This window comes from Cibotium barometz, chromosome 58, assembly GCF_041138505.1.
Source record: "Cibotium barometz isolate CiBa-2024 chromosome 58, ASM4113850v1, whole genome shotgun sequence".
NCBI classification, from domain to species: domain Eukaryota; kingdom Viridiplantae; phylum Streptophyta; class Polypodiopsida; order Cyatheales; family Cibotiaceae; genus Cibotium; species Cibotium barometz.
This window is the reverse complement of record NC_141103.1, coordinates 35,348,512-35,372,847: the sequence shown is the minus strand read 5'-3', so window position 1 is coordinate 35,372,847 and position 24,336 is coordinate 35,348,512. Positions and strand designations below refer to the sequence as shown.

At 49.8% G+C, this 24,336-nt stretch overlaps 1 protein-coding gene across 3 annotated transcripts in view; it reads left to right on the top strand.

The window, feature by feature from the left end:
- The window catches only part of LOC147606216 (dynamin-2A-like), a 117,588-nt gene extending 93,509 nt beyond the window's left edge, over positions 1-24,079 (top strand). For 2 of the 3 annotated variants that reach the window (XM_086792965.1, XM_086792966.1), the window contains exons 17-22: positions 17,891-18,047; positions 18,141-18,304; positions 22,259-22,372; positions 22,472-22,539; positions 22,643-22,806; positions 22,956-24,079. In XM_086792965.1, coding sequence (XP_086649091.1) covers positions 17,891-18,047; positions 18,141-18,304; positions 22,259-22,372; positions 22,472-22,539; positions 22,643-22,806; positions 22,956-23,191 — 903 coding nt within the window. In that variant the 3' untranslated portion in view covers positions 23,192-24,079. Of the gene's footprint in view, positions 1-17,890; positions 18,048-18,140; positions 18,305-22,258; positions 22,373-22,471; positions 22,550-22,642; positions 22,807-22,955 lie in introns of all 3 variants that reach the window. The other variant, XR_015265102.1, reaches the window with a different exon arrangement.
- The last annotated feature ends 257 nt before the right edge of the window (positions 24,080-24,336 follow it).

The window sequence follows — 24,336 nt, the reverse complement described above, 5'->3', positions numbered from 1 at the left end:
ATTTTCACAAAAGCCCCAAATTTCTGCAAATGTAAGAGCTCTAATTTGCCAATTTTGACCTCAATTTTGAAAAACCCCCAAATTTTTGCAAATAAGAGGTTCAATTTGCTGATTTTGACCTCAATTTCAAAAACCCCCAAATTTCATCTGCAATTTCATTGTCTGCAAAATCGGCATATGACCTGCACTGCAATGGCTACAGATTTTGTATTTGGGTTTGATAAAAAATTTTGACAGAGAAATACCTTCAGGCTTGCAGAGTGGCTGGGAGCACACAGTCGAGTGGCCTGCTAGGCACACGGAGGTAGCTGGATGGCGGATGGCTGAGGGCAGCCGATGGGCAAGTCGGCAGAAATCGTCTAGGCGTGCAGCAAACTATGTAGGGTGAGCAGCACGGCGGAAGCTGGAGTCGGGCAGGTGAGCATGCGTGCCGTGGGCCAGCACGAAGGCGCTTATTGCGAACAGCGTTGACGATGCGCTAGCGTCGAACAAAAGCCACGCGTGGGCTAGCGCGCACGGAGGCCTGAGTAGACGGTGAGTACCGGGTAGACGGACGGAACAGCGACTTCGACGGAGGCCGAACGGGTGCTGGGCGCTGCTGGGCGCGGTGGTGTCGGGCGAGCGAGTCGGCAAACAGGGACGGCCTGAATGGAACGGAACGTCGACGGTGGAGGACGAACGCTGGTCGGAACGGGAGCGCTGACGGAAACGCCGGACGTGAGCAGACGGCGATTGGAACGGAGAGCCGTGGACGGAAGTGGCCGGCCGGCGGGTGCTGTGACGGAGCGGAGGGGGGGCCGGGCGGCGGCAGGAGCAGGCGCCGGCTGGAGTCGGCAGAACCGCCCGCGAGCTGGGCGGAGGTGGTGGGCTCCCCACTAGTGCCGGCCGTCCCTGGCGGCCGGGCGGCTGAGCTCCGACGGACGGAAACACCGCGGCGACGGAATCCGACGGACGGAAAAACGCAGGCGACGGAATTTGGCAGCCTGTGGACGGAATTTCGTAGAAATTTTTCCAGCAACAGTTCTCCAAGGCCAGCTCCCAGCTCTGATACCAAATGTTGGGTGTTGAACTCACACACTCACACACACAAACCTGCACATTAGGGTTAGGTGCAGGGTAGAGAAGCTCACACACAGAAATGAGAGAGAGAGAGAGAGCCAAAAGTGTGGTATCCACAAAATGCAAGTCAACCCTTGCATGTGTGCCACATCCATATAATATAGAAGTACAAAATATTATATGTTAGAGTGTCCTTTCACACTTGATGTCCAAGGGGAAAAACCACATGGGAAAAAGTGCCCTTGGTTAAGCCCTGTTCACACATAGCACTACCATAAGTGAGCATATGCCTACACATCCTCAATGATGACTCTACCAGCCGTACCAAGCTGTGATCCGAGGAAGATCTGTGGGTTTTCTTGCCAAATCTCATCAACTGCCTCCTGTGGTGCATTTGCACATGGTCCAATGCTGCCTTCCATACCTTGGCCAACATGATAAATAACATGAGTGGATGTGCTAGTAAATATTCCTCCACAATATTTGCACTTCCACACGCACGTGTTGGAGCGACCAACACCTGGGGTGTTGGGTGTGCCTTGCCCATACAGAACTCGGTGCACATGTCATCTATGGCATATGCACAAAAAGCAATCAAGAAAATGGAGAAATGTCAAGACGACTCAAGAGTTATAATATATATTTCAAGCACAAAACGATTCAAATTTCAGCTTGTGTAGGGGAGGTGTGGCACACACACACACACACACACACACACACACACACACACACACACAGAGAGAGAGAGAGAGAGAGAGAGATGAAATGATATATTAACGTCCTCAAAAGGCCAAAATGACCTATGAGACCAAAAAGGTTACAACAATTGGTGGATCTGATACAATGTCTGTGTAAGAAAAGCTAAAACAACTAAACAACTAACTGAAACTGAAACAACAACTATGAGGAAAAGTAAGATACTAGGAGCTCCTAATGGATAACATCTGGGAAGGAAAACTCCAGCAACAAAGGTAAGCATCATATACATCACTATCCAAAAATGTCTCTCATCGGTCTATGGCGGATATCCTCAATGTCCTCCATGGTGAGTACTCTGACTGGACGTCTCCCATGCCGTGCTAGTATGGTCCTGATCCTCTGTTGTAGTCTCCGCCGGTGTCGGGATGGGCCTCTCATTCTGGGGCGCCTGGACCGCCCCAGCTCTATAGCCCGATCAATCAGTGTACCTCTGGTGCGGCTATACTCGGGGGCTAGCTGCCTGCTGGCCTGAGTGAGAGATGAAATGATATATTAACGTCCTCAAAAGGCCAAAATGACCTATGAGACCAAGAAGGTTACAACAATTGGTGGATCTGATACAATGTCTGTGTAAGAAAAGCTAAAACAACTAAACAACTAACTGAAACTGAAACAACAACTATGAGGAAAAGTAAGATACTAGGAGCTCCTAATGGATAACATCTGGGAAGGAAAACTCCAGCAACAAAGGTAAGCATCATATACATCACTATCCAAAAATGTCTCTCATCGGTCTATGGCGGATATCCTCAATGTCCTCCATGGTGAGTACTCTGACTGGACGTCTCCCATGCCGTGCTAGTATGGTCCTGATCCTCTGTTGTAGTCTCCGCCGGTGTCGGGATGGGCCTCTCATTCTGGGGCGCCTGGACCGCCCCAGCTCTATAGCCCGATCAATCAGTGTACCTCTGGTGCGGCTATACTCGGGGGCTAGCTGCCTGCTGGCCTGAGTGCTCAATCTTTGGTCGAAAGAAGTCTGTAATCTGCCTCTGTAGGTGTCGCTCCCTCTCTGATCCCCTTCCTCTCAAGAGACCCTCTCTATGTCTACGCAGCAAGTATAATCCGAGGCATCTCTGATCCTGGTATCTCATGACTCTGGAAAGTGGTCCGAAACCCTCTCTGAACAGGCAGTGAAAACGGCTTCGTATCTCATAATATACTGGACAGTGACATATGTAATGTAAGTCTGTCTCTGGCTCCATCTGGCACAACTGACAAATCCTGGCCTCAGCTGGTACTCCTCTGAATCTGCCAGTTTCAATCTCTAGCTGGTGTAAGGATGTGCGCATCTCACCAATAGCACACCGTACCCCATGAGAAAGATGAGTATCCATGTAGCTGGGTCTAATCACAAACCCATCCTACGTGAGCTGGGGAAGATGATCTCTATAGAAAGCCATCTTCGTACCAAGCTGGTGTGTCGCTGTATCCATGTCCTTCTAGTGTCCAGCTGAGTCAAGTCCTGCCTGATAAGTCTAGTAATCTGTGCCCGTGTGAGAGAGAGGGAGGGTGCATCCAGGGAGTATTGAAATGGAGGTAGCCTGTCCATACTAAAGCCATGCAGTTGGAACCAAGCTATCATCTGTGCATACCAACATGATCCGTCTCCCTGTGATGCCAACTGTCGTGAAGACTCTAGGGCTAAGCGAGCATATCTGTCTCTAGGGAGAGCCCAAGTGCTATGTATAAAGGAGACTGATCGAGTGAGTGCCTCTACTACCAATGGGGGGGCAGCCATCTCTGCACGGATAATATCATGTGGTACGGAGGCCTTGGCCCTAATCATCCGGGGAATCATAGAAACCAAGGGCCTCTCCATACATCTCCATCCATTAGTGCTACCAGCTCGGCTGTGGTGATCCACTGAGGGTCCCCATATCTCCACTCCATACAGCATGGCTGAAGTGACCAAAGTGTCAAAGAGCCAGAGCTTTGTTCGAGGTTCTTGAAACTGAACCTGCGAACACATCCTCTCTAGTCTCCCCAATGCTGCATAAGCTCTGGTCAATCTGGTCTCCGTTGCTCTCCTCAAGGAAAATAGTGGGCCACTAAAAACCACACCAAGGTAAGTATATGCATCTGCATACTCCACTGTCTCCTGACCATATGTAAAGGTGGGTACTGACCTCCTAACCCATTGTGCTGTGGTGTTAAGCACCATCACCTTGGTTTTACCAAGGTTAACAGACAATCCACTGTCCTGTGCAAACGTGTGCAATGCATCCAAATGATGCTGCATCCCCTCTGGAGAATCTGAGATCAGCACAATATCATCAGCATACAATAACAGCGGAATCCATGTCCCTGCTAGCTGTGCTCCTCTGTCACCCTCCCACTCTACAGAGTCCGAAACCTCATCCACATACATCCCAAATAAGGTGGGAGAAAGGGGGCAGCCTTGTTTCACCCCAATAGTGGAGTGAACTACTCAGATACACCCTGAGTAGTACGTACCTGCCCCACAACTGTCCTGTATAAAGCCATGATTCCCCAAATCAGCTCTGTGGGCACTCCCATCTCTTGTAGTCTGCGCATCAGTCTGGCTCTCAGTACTATGTCAAAAGCTTTCCGGAAATCCACAAAGCAACAATAAATCCTCTTGCCATATAATCTGCCCTCCTCAATAGTAGCTGTGAGTGTCAAGATATGGTCAAGAGTGGAGAAACCTCTCCTGAACCCTGCCTGCCTTGATGCACGTATGCCCTCTCTCTCTGCCCATCTACTCAACTCCTGCTCAAGCGTAGATGCATATAATCTAGCCAATGTGTGACCAATCATGATGGTACGATAATTCTCAGGAAGCATGGGATCCCCTGACTTGAAGATAGGCACAATCGTGGACATATTCCAAGTCTCAGGAAAACCCTCACATATGGCTCGGTTAAACATCATAGCAATAAGCTCTGCAAGCATATCTCTGGCATGAATAAAGTGCTCTGCTACCAAACCATCATGATTATATGCTCTCCCAGTCCTCATCCTGTCAATAGCTTTCCTTACCATCTCAGCACTAAAGAAAGCACATGTCTCTGGGCATGGCTCCGATGGGTCTGGCAGGGGTGGCTGTCCTGGTGCTGTGTACAGGGATGCTGCATACTCACCCCAAATCTCTGTGGAGGTAATGGCTGGTGATGGTGAATGCTCATGGAATAGTCTCCATGCCTCGCGTGAGTCCTGACTCATAAATAACTGATACAAATCCCTCTCTAACTGAGCAAGATAAGCCCTCTTCTTCCGTTGCACTAGGCGCCGGAAGGTAATCCGTGACTGTCTGTGAGTGGTAACACCCATGAGCACCTCTCTTTGTAATCTGATTCTCATCTCTCTGCACTCCTCATCATACCAGCTGTTCTGGGGCATGTTCCCATATCATCTCCGTGTAGGTTGACTATGGGGATATGCCTCTGATGCGGCAGCATGAAGCGTCTCTACTATCAATATCTGAGTGAGCTCATCTAATGGCCGTCCCGGCTCCTCGGCACATAAGCGTCTATATATCTCATCCGTGTACACAGTGTCAGTCTCCCTCGTAAAGGTATAACGAGTGTGTGTGGAGACGTGTCCCAATGGAGCGGTGCTGAACTCAAATGTGAGAGTGGAGGACAAGATAGCATGATCCACTGCTACTCCAACCGGCCTAGTGCCTACCATAAAATCTTGAAAAGAGGGAATGAGACTGGGCTGAGCCATAACATAGTCCACTGCACTAGCATCATGCCGATGTGGGAAGCTAGTGAAACCATACTGCCACTCCTCCTGAGCCCCGTCCTCTATGCTCTGAACGAGTCTCTTGTCTACAAGCTGTCTCCCATCGGTATCCACTAACATGTGGCATGGACTGTCCAGGAGCCTGACGCGTCTCAGAGTAGAAGATGATGTCCCTCCCAGTGAAACTATCCTCAAAAGCCCCTACATCAAGGCGTAGAGATCCATTACAATTCCAAGTAGCAACTTTGAGTGTAGTCCCATAGGTCTCGTGCCGTCATGAAGAGCGCCTCTCCATAATCACCTTTCTACCATCTCTATAGAAGGCCACTTTCCCTTTCTCTCGGGTTGCCCTTATTTCATGTGGGCAAGTTGCGAGAGAGTGAGGTCATCTCCAAGAAATATTCCCGTCTTCTTGAGTGTAGGATGTCTCTTCAAGAAGTCCTTCTTCGCTTCCATGGAGGGGAAACGAATGATAAGTGCTCTCTCCTTAGAAGATTCGCCACTACCTTCTCTCTTCTTTCCCACTCTCCATGCCTTTGTGTGCGTGGCTTCAATGCCCATCATAGAAAAGAGCTCCTTGGTTTCCCCTTCCGCATCATCACGGTCTTTTAGACCGGACACTCGTACATGTAAGGCCCGGGTCTTCCTCCTTTGCTCCTCTTCAAGGGTCATGTTGATGATGGTGGGAGTGGGGATGGGTGGCGATTCTTTACCTTTCCCTTTCTCGGCGACCTCGATCCATTTCTCTGCCTCGTCCATCTTCTTTCGTGTCTCTGTGATCACCTCCACCCATGAAGATGTCTTCTCTTTATGTTGCTCCTCCTCCTCCTCTCGAATGATCCTCATTTGTTCCTTGATGGTATTCAGCTCTTCAATAAAGGAGGGCTGAAATTTTCCATCCTCAAGCTTGCCTTGTGAAGTGGCTTCCAACTCCTATTTGAGGGCTGAGATTTCAGCCGCTTGACTTTTAGCATGCAATTTGGCCTCCACTAGTTCCTCCTTTAAGGCTGAAATCTCAGCCTCTTGCTTGGATGTTCTCTCTTTGAGCTCTTGGATTTTGTCAAATCCCTTCTCGAGTTTGGAGAGGCGGTTTATGATTGCGGTAACGGAAGAGTCGACCATCTTCTTGTTTTCTTTGATAATTGTGCTGAGCTTGTCCTCCACCTTCACGAGCTCCTCTTTAACTCCGGTCTTGGCCATGACTTTTTGCAGTACTTCCCACAGCCAATGTACTGGAAATTAATCCATGACACCTGCGCGCAGCGCGAAATAGCAGCCCGGGGGGGGTGTCAAGCCATGCAAAGAAAAGAGAGGAGATTCAGCAGAGAGAGTTATGTTGCTGCCTTGGGGGCCTGAGGAAGCGTGGGTGGGAAGAGGAAGGCAGAGGGACGGGCCAGCCCAAGCGGGCGAACAGGGAGAGAGGCAGCAGAGAGGGCGGCGAGCAGGGGCAAACAGGGAGAGGGGCGGGAGAGAGAGAGAGAGAGTGGCGGGAGGGGGCTACGAGGAGAGAGAGAGATGGCGGGAGGCTGAAAATGCAGGGGTGGGGGGAGGGATGGCGGGACTCTGAAAACGCCAAGGGGGGGAGAGAGAGAGAGAGAGAGAGAGAGAGAGAGAGAGAGAGAGAGAGAGAGAGAGAGATGGCGGGACTGAAAACGCAGAGGGTGGAAGAGAGCGTGGGCTGAAGCACAGGCAGTGGGCAGCTTAGGCAACAACGCAGGTAGCAACAACACAATGCGAGAGAGTAGCGTGGGTAGCAGCAGTGCGATGGGAGAGAGGGGGGGGAGAGAGAGAGAAATGAAATGAAATGTTATATTAACGTCTTCAAAAGGCCATAATGACCTATGAGACCAAAAAGTTACATCATGGTGGATCTGATACAATGTTTGGATAAAAAAACAAGAAAATGAAAAATAAAGATGGTACTACTGATTTGCAAAAACATAAAAATTGACAATTGAAGGCTCGCTGAAGCTCCCGCCCCCCCCCCCCTGCTCTGCGCACCGTCGCTCTCCCCCACCCCTCCTCGCGCCCCTTCTCTCCTCCGCCCCCCGCTTGTCCCCTCTGCTCGCCGCTGCGCCCCCCCCTCCTTCCTCGCTGCTGCGCCGCCCCCCCTCCTTCAGCGCTTCTGCGCCTCCACCCCCCCTCTTCGCCAGGTCGCCCCCCTCCCCGCTGCCGCCTCTCGCCCTCCCTCCCCGCTGCCGCCATTCCGCCCCCCCCCGCCTCTTCGCTTCTTCACTCCCGCCGCCTTTCAGCAGCGCCCCCCCCCCTTCCTTCTCGCGTTGTCGCCGTCCCCCCCCCTCTGGGCCTCTCCTCCGATTTCCGCCCCCCCTTCTCTCCTCGTCGTGCTGCTTCTTCCCCTTAGGGGGTTTTTTTGTTTTTTCCTTATCGTCACCCGTCCTTCCGCCTCTTGGTGTGCAGCCCGCTTCTTGCAGGGTTTTCCGCTTTCGCCTCGCCTTCGCTTGAGCTTCAGACTCTGATGGAGACTCCTCCCGCCTCGCCTTAGAGGGACTCTTCTGCAGCCCCCTCGCCCGCCCCCGAGGTCATCCCCATCAGGCTTTCTCTTTCGCCGGAAGAGGAAGCGAGCCTCACCGCAGAGGTGGAGCGCCTTCAGGCTCACTCCACCATCTGCCGTATAGTCGGCACTCGCCCCAGCAGAGGGGAGATCAGGGATCTTCTTCAGGCCCGCCTTCTTGCAGATGTGGGCAAGATCCTGGATGTACAGCTCTTGGGCCGGGGACATTATCAGATCGAGTTCGAGGCCGCCCAGAGCGTTGCCAAGGTCCTTGCCATGAGTCCTCTGGATATCAGGGGTGCTCGGGCTTTCTTCAGGCCTTGGCAGCATGGATTTGACCCAGCAGCGGCGGAGCAGGGAGAGCGCCTCTTCCATATTACAGTTTGTTTCCCTGGTCTCCGCCGGGAGTATCTTCCGCTCCTCTCCAGGCTCGGAGCTTTGGTGGGTTCGGTTCTTGAGACGGGCCCCTCAGCAGCTTCAGTGGTGGCCAGAGCAGCTGGGATACCTTCGGTCAGAGTGTTGGTATCTGACATCTCCTCCCTTCCTAAGGTCATTCAGCTACCTAGGATAGGGGGGGGGTGGATAGATCAGAGAGTGGAGTTCTCGGGGCTCCCGAACCAGTGCTTCGTTTGTAGGCAGGTCGGCCATCTGGCCAAGGCCTGCCCTCGTAGGAGACCTCGGCCCTCACCACAGCAGCAGGCCACGGATGGCCCGCCCACAGATTCGGCCCGGCAGGCTGCCTCAGGGACACCTGCTCAGGCCACAGAGACCTCGGAGTGGCAGCCAGGACAGGGGCGCCGTCGAGGGAGACAGCCTCAGCAGCGCGCCCAGATACCGCTGCAGCAGCAGCCACAGTCTCAGCCTCACTGGGTTCCCGTGAGGAACAGATTTGCTCCCCTTCAGGAGGAGACCCCTGCAGCGACCGAGGACCAGGAGATGCCAGCTCCCCCTCCTTCACCTCCCCCACACCCACCCCATCCCACCGCCTCGCGTCCACCATCGCCTCCTCCCGCCCCCGCTCCGGTTTCGACAGCGGCTCCCTCTCCTCCTCCCTCGCCTCCCCCTCCTCCCCCTCCGCCCGCCTCGCCTTCCCGGGAGGTCCTGGCAGTTCCCTGGCGCTCACCTGCAGTCCGGAGGGCGCTGAGCACTGACCTCGCTCGAGCATCACAGAGGAGACCTATGCCGATTAGGGCCTCACGGATTTCATCTATCCGTAGTCGGCTGAGTCGCCTCGGCATTCGTCAGCGCTCGGAGGCGTTTGATTATACCTTTACACGGCTTTTTGGAGCCGAGGGCCCCCATGAGCCAGCACCCATCCGAGTGCATGTAGTGATACCTCCGGCCCGCGGGGAGGAGGCACTAGACTCAGCGGTGGCCTTCTCATTCCCTCTTTGTGGACCTTGTGACCGGGAGTGGACTCTAGAGCTCGCTCTCAGCACGTTGAAGACTCAGGCAGTTGAGTTTTCTCATCACATGAGCGATTTGGAGGTTACAGATGTGATAGGCCGACTTTGGGAGTTGGCTCATTTTTTCTTGGATCCCGGGAGTGTGGATACATCCGGGATTCGGCATTTGGTCGTGCGCATAGTTGCAGATTTGGCACGCGACCCAGGATATGTGAGTATACACGAGGTTACTATGTCAGAGCAGGAGGCAGTCGCCATGGGTCACAGCCACTGGCGCCTGATCCGGGATTCTTGCAGTACACCGGGTGGGCAGACTCGCAGCCGTTCGGATGGGGACTACTCTCCATCCAAGCCGCTTGCGAAGGCTCGCCGCACGGCTGAGACAGCATCCACCTCAGTAGGACATCCATGAGGATCATCTCATGGAATGTACAGGGCCTTGGCGGAGCACACTTTATACGTTATCGAGGCTGCTTGAGGCAGGAGCTACAGAGATGCCTGGTTGGTGGCAGCATAGACATTCTGATGATGCAGGAGCACCACTTGGGTGAGAGCAGGATCCGGAGATATGGTTCGGTGATGCCTGGTAGATGGGACACTTTCTGGTCTGCAGGGTTTGGTCCTTTGGGTGGACAGGGAGGAGTATGCATGGTTATTGCAGATGCATGGCGGCAGGCCATTGTGGATCGAGGGATCATTGTGCCTGGCAGAGCACAGTATGTCATTCTGAGGATGCATGATGAGCTATTGGGTGTGCTCAACATCTATGCGCCCAATCATGCTAGTGCCAGAGCAGAGTTTTGGACTCAGGTTACAGATGCATTGCCAGAGGCCGCACATTGGTGTGTTGGGGGAGACTTCAACATGCTTGAGGACCCGGCAGATAGGGTGGGAGGCAGTCATGTTACAGTGCACGGCACGGAGCTTGCAGCTTGGGACCGGTTTTGCATGTCACTGAGGATCACTGATGCATGGCAGCATGGGGCTTTCTCCCGGTCTCAGGACAGTCTTAGTTTCTCTCGGTCGGATCGCCGACAGGGAGGGACTAATCTATCTCGGATTGATCGCTTTTATGTGGGCGATTGGTTGGGGGAGCGAGGGGGCTCCGTCGGCATTCTTGCTGGCACCTCATTTTCAGATCATGCGCCAGTTATATTGACTTTGGAGGAGGGGACTCGGGAGCCCAGCTTGCAGTTGAGGATCCCAGAGCGGGTACTTGCAGACCCCAGTCTCGCTGAGGACATTGAGAGGATATGGCAGGATAGTCAGTGCTCTGACCAGGATGCAGCGGGCCAGTGTGCCCAGGGACTCATTGATCTTAGCTCTTTTCTGCACGCTGCAGCTTTGACACGACTGGGAGAGATTCGAGAGCGGGAGCAACGGCTGAGACGTAGCCTTGCTTCGCTACAGCGCCTTCAGGAGCAGCAGCCAGCATGTGAGTGGGTGGCGTCCCAGCTGAGCCAGGCCCGCCAGGAGGTTAGAGAGGCAGAGGAGCAGAGACATGAGTTTTACTATCGTCGTCAGGCCTCTCAGTGGACGCAGCTTGGTGATAGAGTGACTGGGGAGTTTTTTGAGATCACTGGACCACGTCATGCGCGAGCAGGGGTTCGCCAGCTTGGTAGACCGGATGGATCGATAGCTACTGAGCTCGGGGAGATCAGAGACATTGCCACTGCTTTTTATAGTGACTTGCTTTCAGCGGAGCCAGCCACAGAGGATCGGGATGTATGCAGACAGACTGTGTGGGCCCATGTGCAGAGGAGGGTCACAGACCATATGCGCACAGTTTTAGGTGCGCCTCTGTCAGAGACTGAGCTTGCCGAGGCCTTGAGGGTCCTGCCGCGACATAGTTGCCCAGGGGAGGACGGACTGACGCCGGCCTTCTTTATGCGCTACTGGGACCTTTTGGGGCCAGGCCTCCGCAGGGGCTTTCAGCATGTTTTGGACACTGGGGTGATGCCGCAGAGCTTTTCAGAGGGCTTGATCTATCTTATCCCCAAGGGGGAGGGAGTATCAGATGATATTCGGCATTGGAGGCCTATTACGATCCTCAATACTGTCTACAAGGTCTTGGCAAAGGCCTTGAGTTTGAGGATCCAGCCCTTCCTGGGGGAGTTGATTCATGCTACTCAGACAGGATTTGTCAAGGAGCGCAGTATCCTTGACAACATCTTTACTTTCTGGGAGGCGACGGCCCGAGCCAGGTTTCTTGGTGAGGACTTGGTCGTGATGCTTCTCGATTTTGAGAAGGCATACGATAGAGTCGATTGGGGATTCTTAGAGGGCACTATGCTACGCCTGGGCTTTGAGCCAGGATGGATCAGAGGGGTGGCAGCTTTGTATTCCACAGCTCGCAGCCAGGTGCTGATTGCAGGAGGTCGGGGGCCGAGTTTTGAGCTGACCAGATCAGTCCGTCAGGGGTGTCCTCTCGCTCCTTTCCTTTTTCTCTTCTTTGCGGAGGCTATGAGTATGTATTTGTCGGCAGAGGAGGTTGGTTTGAGAGGACTTCAGCTCCCAGTCCGGGGGGAGGATTTGCTTGATGCTGAGTTTGCAGACGGCACGGGCTTATTTTTGCATGGCCAAGAGGCCAATCTTATTCGGGCAGAGCAGTCGCTCCTGGTTTTTAGTGCAGCTTCGGGAGCATTGATCAATTGGCGCAAGACAGTGGCCTTTTGGATCAGTAGTGCTCCCACTCCGGCATGGAGTCCGGACCCCGGTTTTAGATGGATTCCTCCCGGCACAGCAGTGCGGTATTTGGGATGCCAGATCGGCCTCGATTTGTCACCTGAGCAGCAGATTGCCCCGCTTCTTCTGAGCATTCGGAAGAAGCTATTGTATTGGAGTACAGCTCGACTATCCTTGGCTGGTAGGGTGGTGGTGGCAAATCAGGTGCTGTTAGCGACTATGTGGTACATTACGTCTTGCTGGATTTTCTCGAGCTCTTGCATCAGCCAGGTACAGAGGCTGATCAGGAACTTTCTGTGGTCTGGGCGGGACGGTCAGCCAGCTCGGGCAAAGGTTGCATGGGCAGTTATTACACTTCCGCTGGCTCAGGGCGGTTTGGGCATTATAGATCCAGTCGATCAGAGTAGAGCCTTATTGGGGAAGCTTATTGTTCGGGGGTTGCTTCCAGGCGCTGAGCCTTGGAAAGAGCTCCTCTTGCAGCGACTGCAGGCCCGGGCGCCTCCTGCAGGGGGTACTTGGGCACCAGAGATTCGCTGGATCTTCATAGAGATGAGGAGGACAGGCCTCAGTAGAGGATGGGAGGACAGATTTGCTTTGAGTATCCTGAGAGCTTGGGAGCTGCTGAGACCGGGGCTCTCTCAGCGGCCTCCTTCTTGTGTTGAGGAGCGGGCCAGGCAGCCGCTCATCTGGAGCCCAGCGGTTCGTACAGAGCAGGGTCATATGCTGGGTTCTCGGCCTCGTCTAGCCTGGGGACCTTTAGCGGCAGGCCCAGCTCGTAGTTTTGGAGACTGGCAGGCTTTCTGCAGTCTACCAGAGGAGACCCAGGTGGAGAGGCTGAGTCACTTCAGAGGGGGTTTGATTATGAGGGATGATATTCAGGAGGCACTTTCAGAGGAGTGGTTCACACCTCTCGAGCCAGTGGCCCCACGGTGGATGGGAGCCTTTACACAGTTGGAGATCCTGATTGCTGTCAGAGCTAGCACTGAGGATGGCAGATGCCTCTATTATGAGATTCAGGATGAGGGCAGACTCCAGAGAGTGGAGGTGGAGTCGCCTTTGGTTGCAGAGTGCACCTTTCAGAGGATTCGGGTAGTGGCTGCCGCTTCTCGGAAGTGGCATATTGACCCCGACCCTGCTGACGTGCTCCCGGATTGGCGCATTTGGGCATATGCAGCGCGCCCCTTGGCCCGGCTGCAGTGGGACCCCGGAGAGTACGAGTGGCATGATCCTTATGCATCCCTTGAGGCCACAGAGATCACATTTTTCCAGTATACTGTTAGGCTGGGACGGCATATCTTGACGGCGAGGAGGACGGTTTCTCCAGCGGCAGCGGGGCATTGGCGATTGCAGGGACTTTCACAGGAGTTCCTGGAGGATTTTTGGGCTCGGCTCTGGGCTAGTCGACAGGCCCGCAGGATCTCGGCTTTTCAGTGGCTGGTCGCCCACAGGGGCTCAGCAGTTGGCACTTGGCTTGTTTACAGCGGTCTTCCGGCGGCCTGCGTCCGATGCGGCCACCCTATGGAGACACAGAGACATTGCCTTTGGGACTGCCCTCAGGCACAGCAGATTTGGCTGCGGATGCTGCGTATTCTGGCCCCCCTTTCTCCAGAGGGTATGTTTACGTGGGGCGCCGCTGCTTGGTCGACTTCGTCAGGGCCTGCTATGGGCTATGAGATGGAGCAGGGCAGTCAGGCCATCAGATTTATTAGGGGCCAGCCTCGCCTGGTTCCGGCACCGGATTTCTCGTCCGCCAGCTGGACACAGGAGAGGGATTTACGATGGGAGCTCCTCAGCAGCCTCACCATCTGGTTCACCTGGAGGGCCCGGTGCTTCACGGCCTTTGAGGGGAGATTGGAGCCACCAGCAGAGACTGTTCGGGGGATTTGGCAGGAGTTGATCCACACCCTGCGAGGACAGTATGACCGCATCCGGGGAGACTCGGATGAGGCGATCTTACGGCGCCAGGCCTTTCATACCACTTGGCGCTGCGGCCCGTTCTATACCCTACACACGGGATCCCCCCGTTGGCACTACAGGCCACCTGTTTGGCTCTTTCCTCCCCCCATTGTATGATTTAGCCGCTCAGTCCTTTAGACTGATGCTTGTATTTTGCAGCACCTAGGGAGAGTCTCCCGGGCTGCCATGATGTATTCACTGCTCTTCTCTCTGGTAGGAGCAGGAGAGATCTCTTTTGTAGCCCTCCGGGCGTTTTTTTTACATAACTAATGAAAGGATCTTTTCTCGGAAAAAAAAAAAGATGGTACTACTGGCACCTAGAAAATGAAACTGGAACTGGAAGGTAAACAGAAACCCTTATAGGGTGTGAATATAGTGAAGGGGGGGGGGGGGGGGGGGGGGGGTACGCTATGGAGGTGAGTGGAGTATAGTGAGGGGATACAATATCATGTGGGACGGGGGGTACACTATGGAGGTGCCTCCATCTCATAATATGTGCCGCATCGGACGCTGGCGGATCTCCTCAATGTCCTCTGTGGTCAGCACCCTGACTAGGTGTCCCGCATGTCTCGCAAGAATAATCCGAATCCGCCGCTGCAACCTCCGTATGCTGGGATGCCCTCCTCCGTAGTCGTGGGCGTCTGGACCACCCAAGCTCAATCGCACGATCAATCAGTGTACCGTTGGTGTGGGCGGTATCCATGTCTTGCTGCTGCTGTGGTCCATCTGGCGCAGTGATGGTTGGACTAAAGAAGTCTGTAATGTGCCTCTGAGTCTGGTTCTCTGTGCGCCTAAGCAGGCTATCTCTATATCTCCGTAGCTCAAGCAAGAACAATCCCAAACACCTCTGGTCCTGGTAACCGAGAGAGAGAGAGAGAGAGAGAGAGAGAGAGAGAGAGAGAGAGAGAGAGAGAGAGAGAGAGATTAACGTCTACGAGAGGCCAAAGTCGGCCTATGAGACAAAAAAAAATAATACAACTGTGTTCTTCCAGTCATCGGAAGAAAAGAAACAAAAGAAAAAGTGTGCATGTGTCTGGATACAACTGTGAATCATCATGGATCGGTGGAGCCCATATACAAACAATATAAGGGGGGGTGGGGATGTGGATGGGGTGCTGAGGCAATGCATCTCTATATGCTGAAGGGGTAGTACAAGCATGCTATGCAGATCTATGTCTAACTCCATCCAGTGCCATGAGAGAGAGAGAGAGAGAGAGAGAGAGAGAGAGAGAGAGAGAGAGAGAGAGAGAGAGATGTATTAACGTCTACTAGAGGCCGAACTCGACCTATGAGACAAATCAATGTACAACTGTCAATGTTCTCTGGATGTCCAGAAAAAAAAAGAAAATGAACATGAAATAAACTATGAAAGTGTTGAGCTAGTGGGGGGGTGTGATGGATGGAGCACTACTGCTAGAGGCTCAGTATGCAACCTATATGCGTAGGGTATACAAGAATGCAATGCAGATCTGTCTAGCTCCAACCAGTACCATAATGGGGGTGTAATATGTGATACATAGGCGATGGCGAGGCAAAAATACCTCGGAGCATGATCTCCGGGTGTGAGTGTAAGTGAGCTAGCTGCTCGTGGATATGGTGCTAATGTCGAGCCCGTATCTCTGTGATCTCCCTTTGATGTAGTCTGGGAGTCTGGTAGCCTGGTGCTCTTGATCTCCGTCTAGCTCGGAGGTCCGCAACGCGCTGAAGTGTAACCCCCTCTTGTGTCATGGTAGGCACTGGGATAGATCTCTAGAAGAAATCAGTTGTTGCGAGAGAGAGAGAGTTGAGCTTGTGTGGGGGGGGGAGAGAGAGAGAGAGAGAGAGAGAGAGTTGAGCCTGTGCGGGAGGGAGGGAGGGAGAGAGTGACTCAAGCGTGTGCAATAGGCTCGAGCGCAGCACGACTAGCATAGACCGCTCAAAGCGCAGCACGACCAGCACGAGAAGGTTGAGCGCCTGCCGTTGAACAGAGGTTGCCACACACGCACGTAAGGAACAACGAAAAAAAAAACGATGTTGATGTGTGTCCAATTTTTAAACTTACAAAATCATAATGCCACGTTCACTAATGTTTCCAAACGTTAGTGAACGTTTCAAACGTTTGGATTAAATCCAAACGGCGTTTGGATGCAGCCTTGACACCTAGTGTGTTGACACCACTAAGGACAGTTGACTAGACTCCAGACTAACTCCGAAATAACCAACATCACGCAATCTGGGGTCTGTCCTCTGTGCTATGTCTCCTCAAGATCTCATCAATCTGTGTCTAGTGGAGACCTGGGGGGGGGGGGGGGGGGGGGGTGAGGGCCAGGTGGGCGGGGGTGTCTCTTGGATGATAACTCTCTCGTCCAGGCTGATGTCACTCCTCTGGTAGTAGATGTAGATATAGTGTGTCTCCAAGTAACTCGGGTCTGGATCGAGATCGAGAGCCTCTACTAAAGACACAATGGGTCTATGAGACCAAAGTGACAAAAATGTCCATGGCATATGTCATCATGGAATGGAAAATAAAATAAAACAAATCAAAACTCTCTCATTGGAGTGATACCAAACTATCCATGGAAATCTCATCATGGAATACCAAGATCATGAAACATGAGAGGAGCATCAGCCCCCAATAGATGGTATACCACTCTCCAAAATATCAAGCATGGGGCTAATGAATATGGTCAAGAGGTCTCCCTTAAGTTTTAACTACGTCATGTGGAAAGGTAGCTGGATGGAGAGAGAGAGAGAGAGAGAGAGAGAGAGAGAGAGAGAGAGAAATGAGTATGGTCAAGAGGTCTCCCTTAAGTTTTAACTACGTCATGTGGAAAGGTAGCTGGATGGAGAGAGAGAGAGAGAGAGAGAAATGAAATGAAATGATATATTAACGTCTTCAGAAGGCCAAAATGACCTATGAGACCAAAAAGGTTACTACAATTGGTGGATCTGATACAATGTCGGTCGATGGCGGATATCCTCAATGTCCTCCATGGTGAGTACTCTGACTGGACGTCTCCCATGCCGTGCTAGTGTGGTCCTGATCCTCTGTCGTAGTCTCCGCTGGTGTCGAGATGGGCCTCTCATCTTGGGGCGCCTGGACCGCCCCAGCTCTATAGCCTGATTAATCAGTGTACCTCTGGTGCGGCTATACTTTGGGGCTAGTTGCAATGCCTACTGGCCTGACTGCTTAATCTCTGGTCGAAAGAAGTCTGTAATCTGCCTCTGTAGGTGTCTCTCCCTCTCTGATCCCCTCCCTCTCAAGAGACCCTCTCTATGTCTACGCAGCTCCAGCAAGTATAATCCGAGGCATCTCTGATCCTGGTATCTCATGACTCTAGAAAGTGGTCTGAAACCCTCTCTGAACAGGGAGTGAAAACGACCTCGTATCTCATAATATACTGGACAGTGACATATGTAATGTACCTCTGTCTCTGGCTCTATCTGGCACAGCTGACAAATCCTGGCCTTAGCTGGTACTCCTCTGAATCTGCCAGTCTCAATCTCTAGCTGGTGTGAGGATGTGCGCATCTGACCAATAGCACACCGTACCCCATGAGAAAGATGAGTATCCATGTAGCTGGGTCTAATCACAAATCCATCCTCCGTGTGAGCTGGAGAAGATGATCTCTATAGAAAGCCATCTTCGTACCAAGCTCGTGTGTCGGCTGTATCCATGTCCTCCTTGTGTCCAGCTGAGTCAAGTCCGAGAGAGAGAGAGAGAGAGAGAGAGAGAGAGAGAGAGGTGTCCTTTTGTCACGCCAATTTTACAATGGCATGATTTCTTTCCGACTAACAAACACTCAGAATAATGGGTTATATGTAGGAATGTATTGTGGAAGATGTATCTGAGAAAGAAGATGGCGCCGATGAGGCACCGCCAGTAAAGTCTAAGAGTTCAAAGAAAGCAAATGGACCAGAAAAGACCCCAAGTCTTGCTTTTAAAATCAGCAACAAAGTGTCTTACAAGACAGTTGTCAAAGGTGTCACTCTTGCTTGATATTTATCTTCTTTTTCTGGATTGATACATGTTTAAAGTTTGTTGTATGCCTGCTAACCTCTGACTGCTGCTGCAGCACACCATGCACTTGTATTAAAGGCGGAAAACATGGCTGAGAAAACTGAGTGGATGAGTAAGTTGCTATCCATTGCCCAGGGACCAAAAGGAGCTCCTGCTGCAAAGGGCTCCACAAGTGAATCAGCGCCGGCCATGCGAACGAGTTTGTCAGATGGCTCTTTAGTATGTGTGCCCTCTTTTCTTGCTCTAATTTTTGAGTAGAAGAGAAACTTTTGTAGCAAAGTCGAAAGTCCTTAACAATAACAAAGTAGTTCAACAAATAGTATTCATGTCAAGGCCTGCAACATCAAGAAGTGAACAAAGGATCGTGCATGAACAATTTCATCAGTTGTACTGCTGCGTTTTATCCATACTAATAGGTGTTACCGTTGCATTTAGACCTGATTTCTGTATGTTAGACTTGAGGGCAGTATGACCATGGTCATCATCATCTGCATGGAAACTAGGGGCTGCTTTGGTTTCTGCAGTTCTATGAAACATAACAGATGCTTAAACACTTTATTATGGTTTACCCGAAGTTTCTTCTCTATTTTCACCTCATTTATTCTTTTTCTCCCACTGTCATAATGTTAAAGACCTGCCATTTCCCAGCCATTTCCTTTTTCCTAGTTTTAGGCCATTTCTCGTGTGCAGACATGTGCTGTTCCCTGTTCCCATTTCCATGTAACCATGGTCTATGATGTCGGCACTCGTGTTATTGTCCTCTTATACAGCCCCTTCCAGTCTCAGCAGCTGTTACCCTTCATCAAGCAGTCAACTACATAGTCTATGCTATGCATGATGGATTCGATGCTTTGAAGCTTTATGAGTAGACTCTGTGGAGTGAAGATCGCACTGTGGAAATAACCTGTATGCTCCATTGGAATAACTTTTTGCCGTATTAGCGGAGATGCATAGTTTTGGTAAGTTCTTATCCAAATTGCAGCTAGCTGGTTTATGCTGATTCTCTCTATTCAAAGTGGTGCCCTTGCAACGTCCTTGGTGTGTGTATGTTCCCGTGCACACATGCTTGCACGCTAGCCTTCATCATGGCTGAGTTTGCCGTTCACCTCTAAAGAAGTGATAGAAACTTTGTTAGGTGGCTTATCTATGAATTTGTCTACGAGGATTGTTTGCATTATGAGGGCTTAAAATAGATCATTAAACTCATGGTGAAAACATGGAGACGATCTAAGCAAAGATGAGGTTAATACTAATCACATAGCTTAATCAAATGGACAGCATAGTGACACAATGAAATAGGAGAAAGATGTTGTACTCTTGCATTAGATCATTGCCTTTAAACAGGCTAGAGTACAATGGATTAAGAGTGTGGTTAACCCTTAAGCAAAACCCTAAACTACCCTTGATTTGAGCACCTCCAAGATCTCTCTTTGTGTCTAGATTTGGGTGCAACCTAGATCTCGTTTCCACTTATAGGTGGCGCCCTCTTCTAGATGAGGTGGATGTCCCTTTGACCATGCTACATCAAATGTAAGGTGGCTTTTAGACCTTTGAACAACCATGCCCTTATTCCCAATGTCACTTAGGCATATTTTGGTGTATTATTTCAACACCCTCCCTCAACAAAATATCCATGGCTACTATGATGTCAATGCTAGCTCTAATTTTTGTTTACAATGGTGGTTATGATGACAATCCAAGTGTCCGTAGGCCTTACTTTAGGAAGTTTACAATACCAGTTATGATGACATATGTTAGCCATCTAGTTATGATTACATTTCACTTAGAATAGAGGAGTGACTAACAGGTCGGGCTTGTTCTAGCTAGTCTAGAAAGCCCAATGGTTTTGACTGTGGTTGGCCTCGGCGGAGGCACCGTCTTTCTGTTCTACTTCTTCTCCAGTTAAGTTGTCTTCACTTGCAAGAAGAGTGTTTTGTGCTTTGTTTCTAAAGAAACAATTCTTCTCTTCATGGTCTTCAGTGTAGTCGGCCTCGGCGGATGCACCTTCTTTCTGTTCTACTTCTTCTCCACTTAAGTTGTCTTCACTTGCAAGAAGAGCCTTTTGTGCTTTGTTTATAAAGAAACAATCCTTCTCTTCATGTCTTGGTTTCCCACAGAAGTTGCATGACTTCTTTGGAAAATCTTGTTTGTGATTTATTTCTTTGAAGGATGCTTTATTACCAAACTTTTTGTAGCCTCCTTTGTTGAAGAAAGACCTTTCCGAGTTGCCTTGCCTTTGCTTGACTTTGTTATCTTCGTCTAGAAGGAATGCTTCAACAGCCATCAATTTTGCTGCTGGCAAGTTTGCAAGCGTGGTAACAATGTTACCAAACTCCTCTTGGGGTAAGCTTATTAAGAGCACAACTATGATCACAACTTCTTCAATTGTCTTTTCGATCCCTGCAAGCTGGGTGAGAATACTTTTCACATAGTTAAGATGAATCGGAAGTGACTCTCCCACATTCGCTTAAAAAAACTTGATTAAAAGGTTGAATTTAGAATCTTTAAATTGTGTCCCAAAGAACCATACCCCTCGACTTATCATTCTTGAGTGTGTTAGACATGATCCATGTAGGTCTTAGTCCTTGGACAGTTAATCCGAGGGCAGTGTCTAAACCCTTTTAATAAGATTTATGAGATGCTAAAAGCCATCACCATAAAGATGCATGTGAGCAAACAAAAATTCTGAAAAACCTTTACCTTAGTATCCTGGTTTAGTGTTTTGGTCTTTTGCTTCTTGATTTGTCTTTTGGGATTAATACGTTTGGCATTTAAGGATTCGCAAAAGGAAGGCATACTGGACCTCAAGTGATTAGCCAACAATAGAGATTAAGACATCATTAATGCCATAATTAGTGAGTAGCTCACTGTTTTGAGGGCAGAAAACAGAGAGCCATTGGAGCATGCGAATGGGAGCCCTCCACCAAACCAAATAAAATGAGCTTCAAGAGGCAGTTAGAGAAGTGAGTTAACTTTAGTTTAGGACCCATAAGCATTATATTAAGCATGATAATCCTGCCTTAATCACAGTATTACCAGAAGGAGCCTCTGTGAAGCATCCAGAGCTGAATCAGCCGCCATAGTCCTCCATTTTTGATTCTGACAGGTCACAGCATAGTCGTGTTCACAGCTCCCCAAAACTGCCGGACTTCTAAGGAATTAGATCATTTCTTTGCGGAGTTGCTGGTTTTGCTCGATTTTCTCCTTTTCCTCCTCCTGGCTTAGTTGGTGATGGTGGTGGCATAACGATGGCTGTTCTGGGGCATTTAGCTCATTTCAGGCTGTGCCTAGGACCTAGGGAGATGCCCCAAGAGTGGCATGACCTTTGGTTGCCAGTGTGGGTGACATTCAAGCTCCCCGTGGCTGTGGGTACAGAAAGGGAGTAGGTTTCATGGCTTTTGAGATTATACATAGATTAGTGTTAATCCTATTTTATCCTAGATGATAACGTAGAGTTTGAGTGAGCATAATAGACATGGATCTAAGCTCTGATACCATGTTGGCATTATGGGAGCTTAAAATAGATGATTAAACTCATGGTGAAAGCATGGAGACAAGCTAAGCAAAGATAAGGTTAACACTAATCACATGGCTTATCAAATGGACAACATAATGACACAATGAAATAGGAGAAAGATGTTGTACTTTTGCATTAGATCATTGCCTTTAAATAGACTGGAGTAGAATGGATTAAGAGTGTGGTTAACCCGTAAGGAAAACCCTAAACCATCCTTGATTTGATCACCTCCAAGATGCCTAGATTTGGGTGATGCCTAGTTCTCCTTCCCAACTTGTAGGAGGCGCCTTACTACATCAAATGTAAGGTGGCTATTAGACCTTTGAACAACCATGCCCTTAGCCCCAATGTCACTTAGGCATATTTGGGGTTGTTTCTTTATTACACAACCAATCTTATATACATTGACACAAACGATTACAGCTTTCATGTTTTCCAGCTTAGTTGTTTTATTCTTTTGTAAAACGTTCGAAGCAAAGGAAAAAGAAATCCTGAATGGTTTTATGCAATGTGGATATGCTTGGTTGCTTTACACTGATGCAATGCGGATCTGGACTAGGATAGAGTTTAAAGATAAGCTGTGCATCAGTATGCTCTTTCCATTCAACTCGTGGTCCCTGCTTCTGTATCGGTACAATTCAATTTTTGGTCTGTAGGACACTGTTGCGAGGAGACCTGTGGATCCGGATGAAGAGTTGAGACTTATGGCGCAAGAAGTACGGGACTATGTTGAAGCTGTACTGAACAGCTTAGCAGCAAATGTGCCAAAAGTAAGAATTTCATGATGTTTCTTGTCACTGGCATTCTAAGTGTGGCCATTATCTCTCTTTTTCTTTTCTTCCCTCTTGATGCTGGTATCTTTCTCACAGGCAGTAGTGCTGTGCCAAGTTGAGAGGGCAAAAGATGCCATGCTTAATCAACTTTACAGCTCCATCAGGTCAATTTAGGTGCTTTACAGGCTTATGTTCTAGTTTAATTGAAGCCGAGGAAGATTTGTGTCATGTCCCACATTAGACTTATAGTTGAGTTAAAAAATGCAGTGGACAGTCGATTGAGAGAATTCAGGAGCTTTTACAAGAAGACCAAGATGTCAAGAAAAGACGAGAGCGATGTAGGCGTCAGGCTTCTTTGCTGTCTCGCCTTACCCGACAGCTTAGTGTCCATGAAGCCCATGCTTCAGCATCTGGATGGTCTGCAAATGGTGGTGAGCTTAATTTTTAATATCAATAGCACTCAACATTTATTTTCTAGGCCATTTTGTGCATTTGTTTATTGGTAATGGATGTGTTACTTGTTATCGACATCAAATTTCTCTTTTTGATGTTCTAAGAAAACATATTGGGGCTTGGTCAGGTGGTGGTGGTGGCATGGCTGGTGAGGATTGGCGCATTGCATTTGAAGAGGCCAAGGACGACAGGTCTCTGGATCAGAACATGGTAAACGATTCCTCGCAGAGAATGAATGGAGGATACAGTCGACGCTTTACTGATGCGGAACAAAATGGGGATGTAAATTCTAGTAGGAAAGCACCTTCTCGGTTGCCACCACCTCCCCCGCCTGGTGGTGGAGCCCCCGTGTATAGATATTAGTTTTCTGAGTTCAAAGTGATGATTATGTTGGAAGCGTTGTCTGTGTATATCCTATCGCGGAAGTTTGAAGAATCTGACTACATGTGGCTGTATTGTATGCCTCCGAAGAAGATTTGAACTTAAGAGCAGGTCTGTTGGCATCAGGGGACTGGAAAAATTTTCATGGCTTTAAGCAGATTTTTGAAAAGGGGGCTAACTAGTAAGCTTTTATGAAATGCGGCTGCCACAGCTGATGTATCATAAGATAGTGAGAGTGGAATGGCAGCAGCTTTAGTATTGAAGTGCTCAAGAATTGTTTTACTACATGGACCTTTTAAATTCATTGTACTACCAATGAGGGGTCACTGTTGATTTCTTACTGTGGGTTTGTCCACGAGTGGTGGCTGAGCTAGGTGTATGGATCATGTATCAGAAGGTGCTGATTGCTGTGAAGCATGGGTAGAGTTTGTTTTTTCTCACCTTAACAAATGGTATTGATATGCAAATCAACCTGAACAAAGTGCATAGACATAAGCTGCCATACCTAATCTGGTGTGGGCATGAGCCCACTGGGTCCTCCATGGAATGGCCTCACCTTCCAAAATATGGCCATATCAGGTGGGTATGTTACCCTTCACAAGTTGAAAAGTGGTGGCTTATGATGAATGCCATTATACTTCTTTCACTCCCTCTTTCCGTCCCTGGAGAACAAGATGCATATTTGTTAAAAAAAGGATGTTGTCACTCCTTCCGAAGCTAGCATGAGGGAAGCACATTTTGGCGGTTCCTTTGTGGCTAGTTGTAACTGCAAGGGAAAACTTACTGCCCCAGAAGATTGAAATTTTTGTGCGTATGCCTAGTGTGCCAACAGGTTATTTCTATTTGATACCAGTTCTGGGTTTCTCTGGCCTTATCTTCTCAATCATTCTCAATCATTCTCAATCATCGTTCTACATAGGGCATACTGCATGTGCCATGTTATCTGAATTATTTTCTTGTGCACCTGTGTAATATAGTAACAACCAGTGCATATTGTGAGGCGTTCTATTTTCCTCTGACAGCAGCACCTTAAAAAACAATTTTGTTTCTATGAAGCATAGTTGGGATTGAAAGGGGAGAATAATTTTCCCCTTACTATCATGCATGAAGGCACATTGAGCACCTGA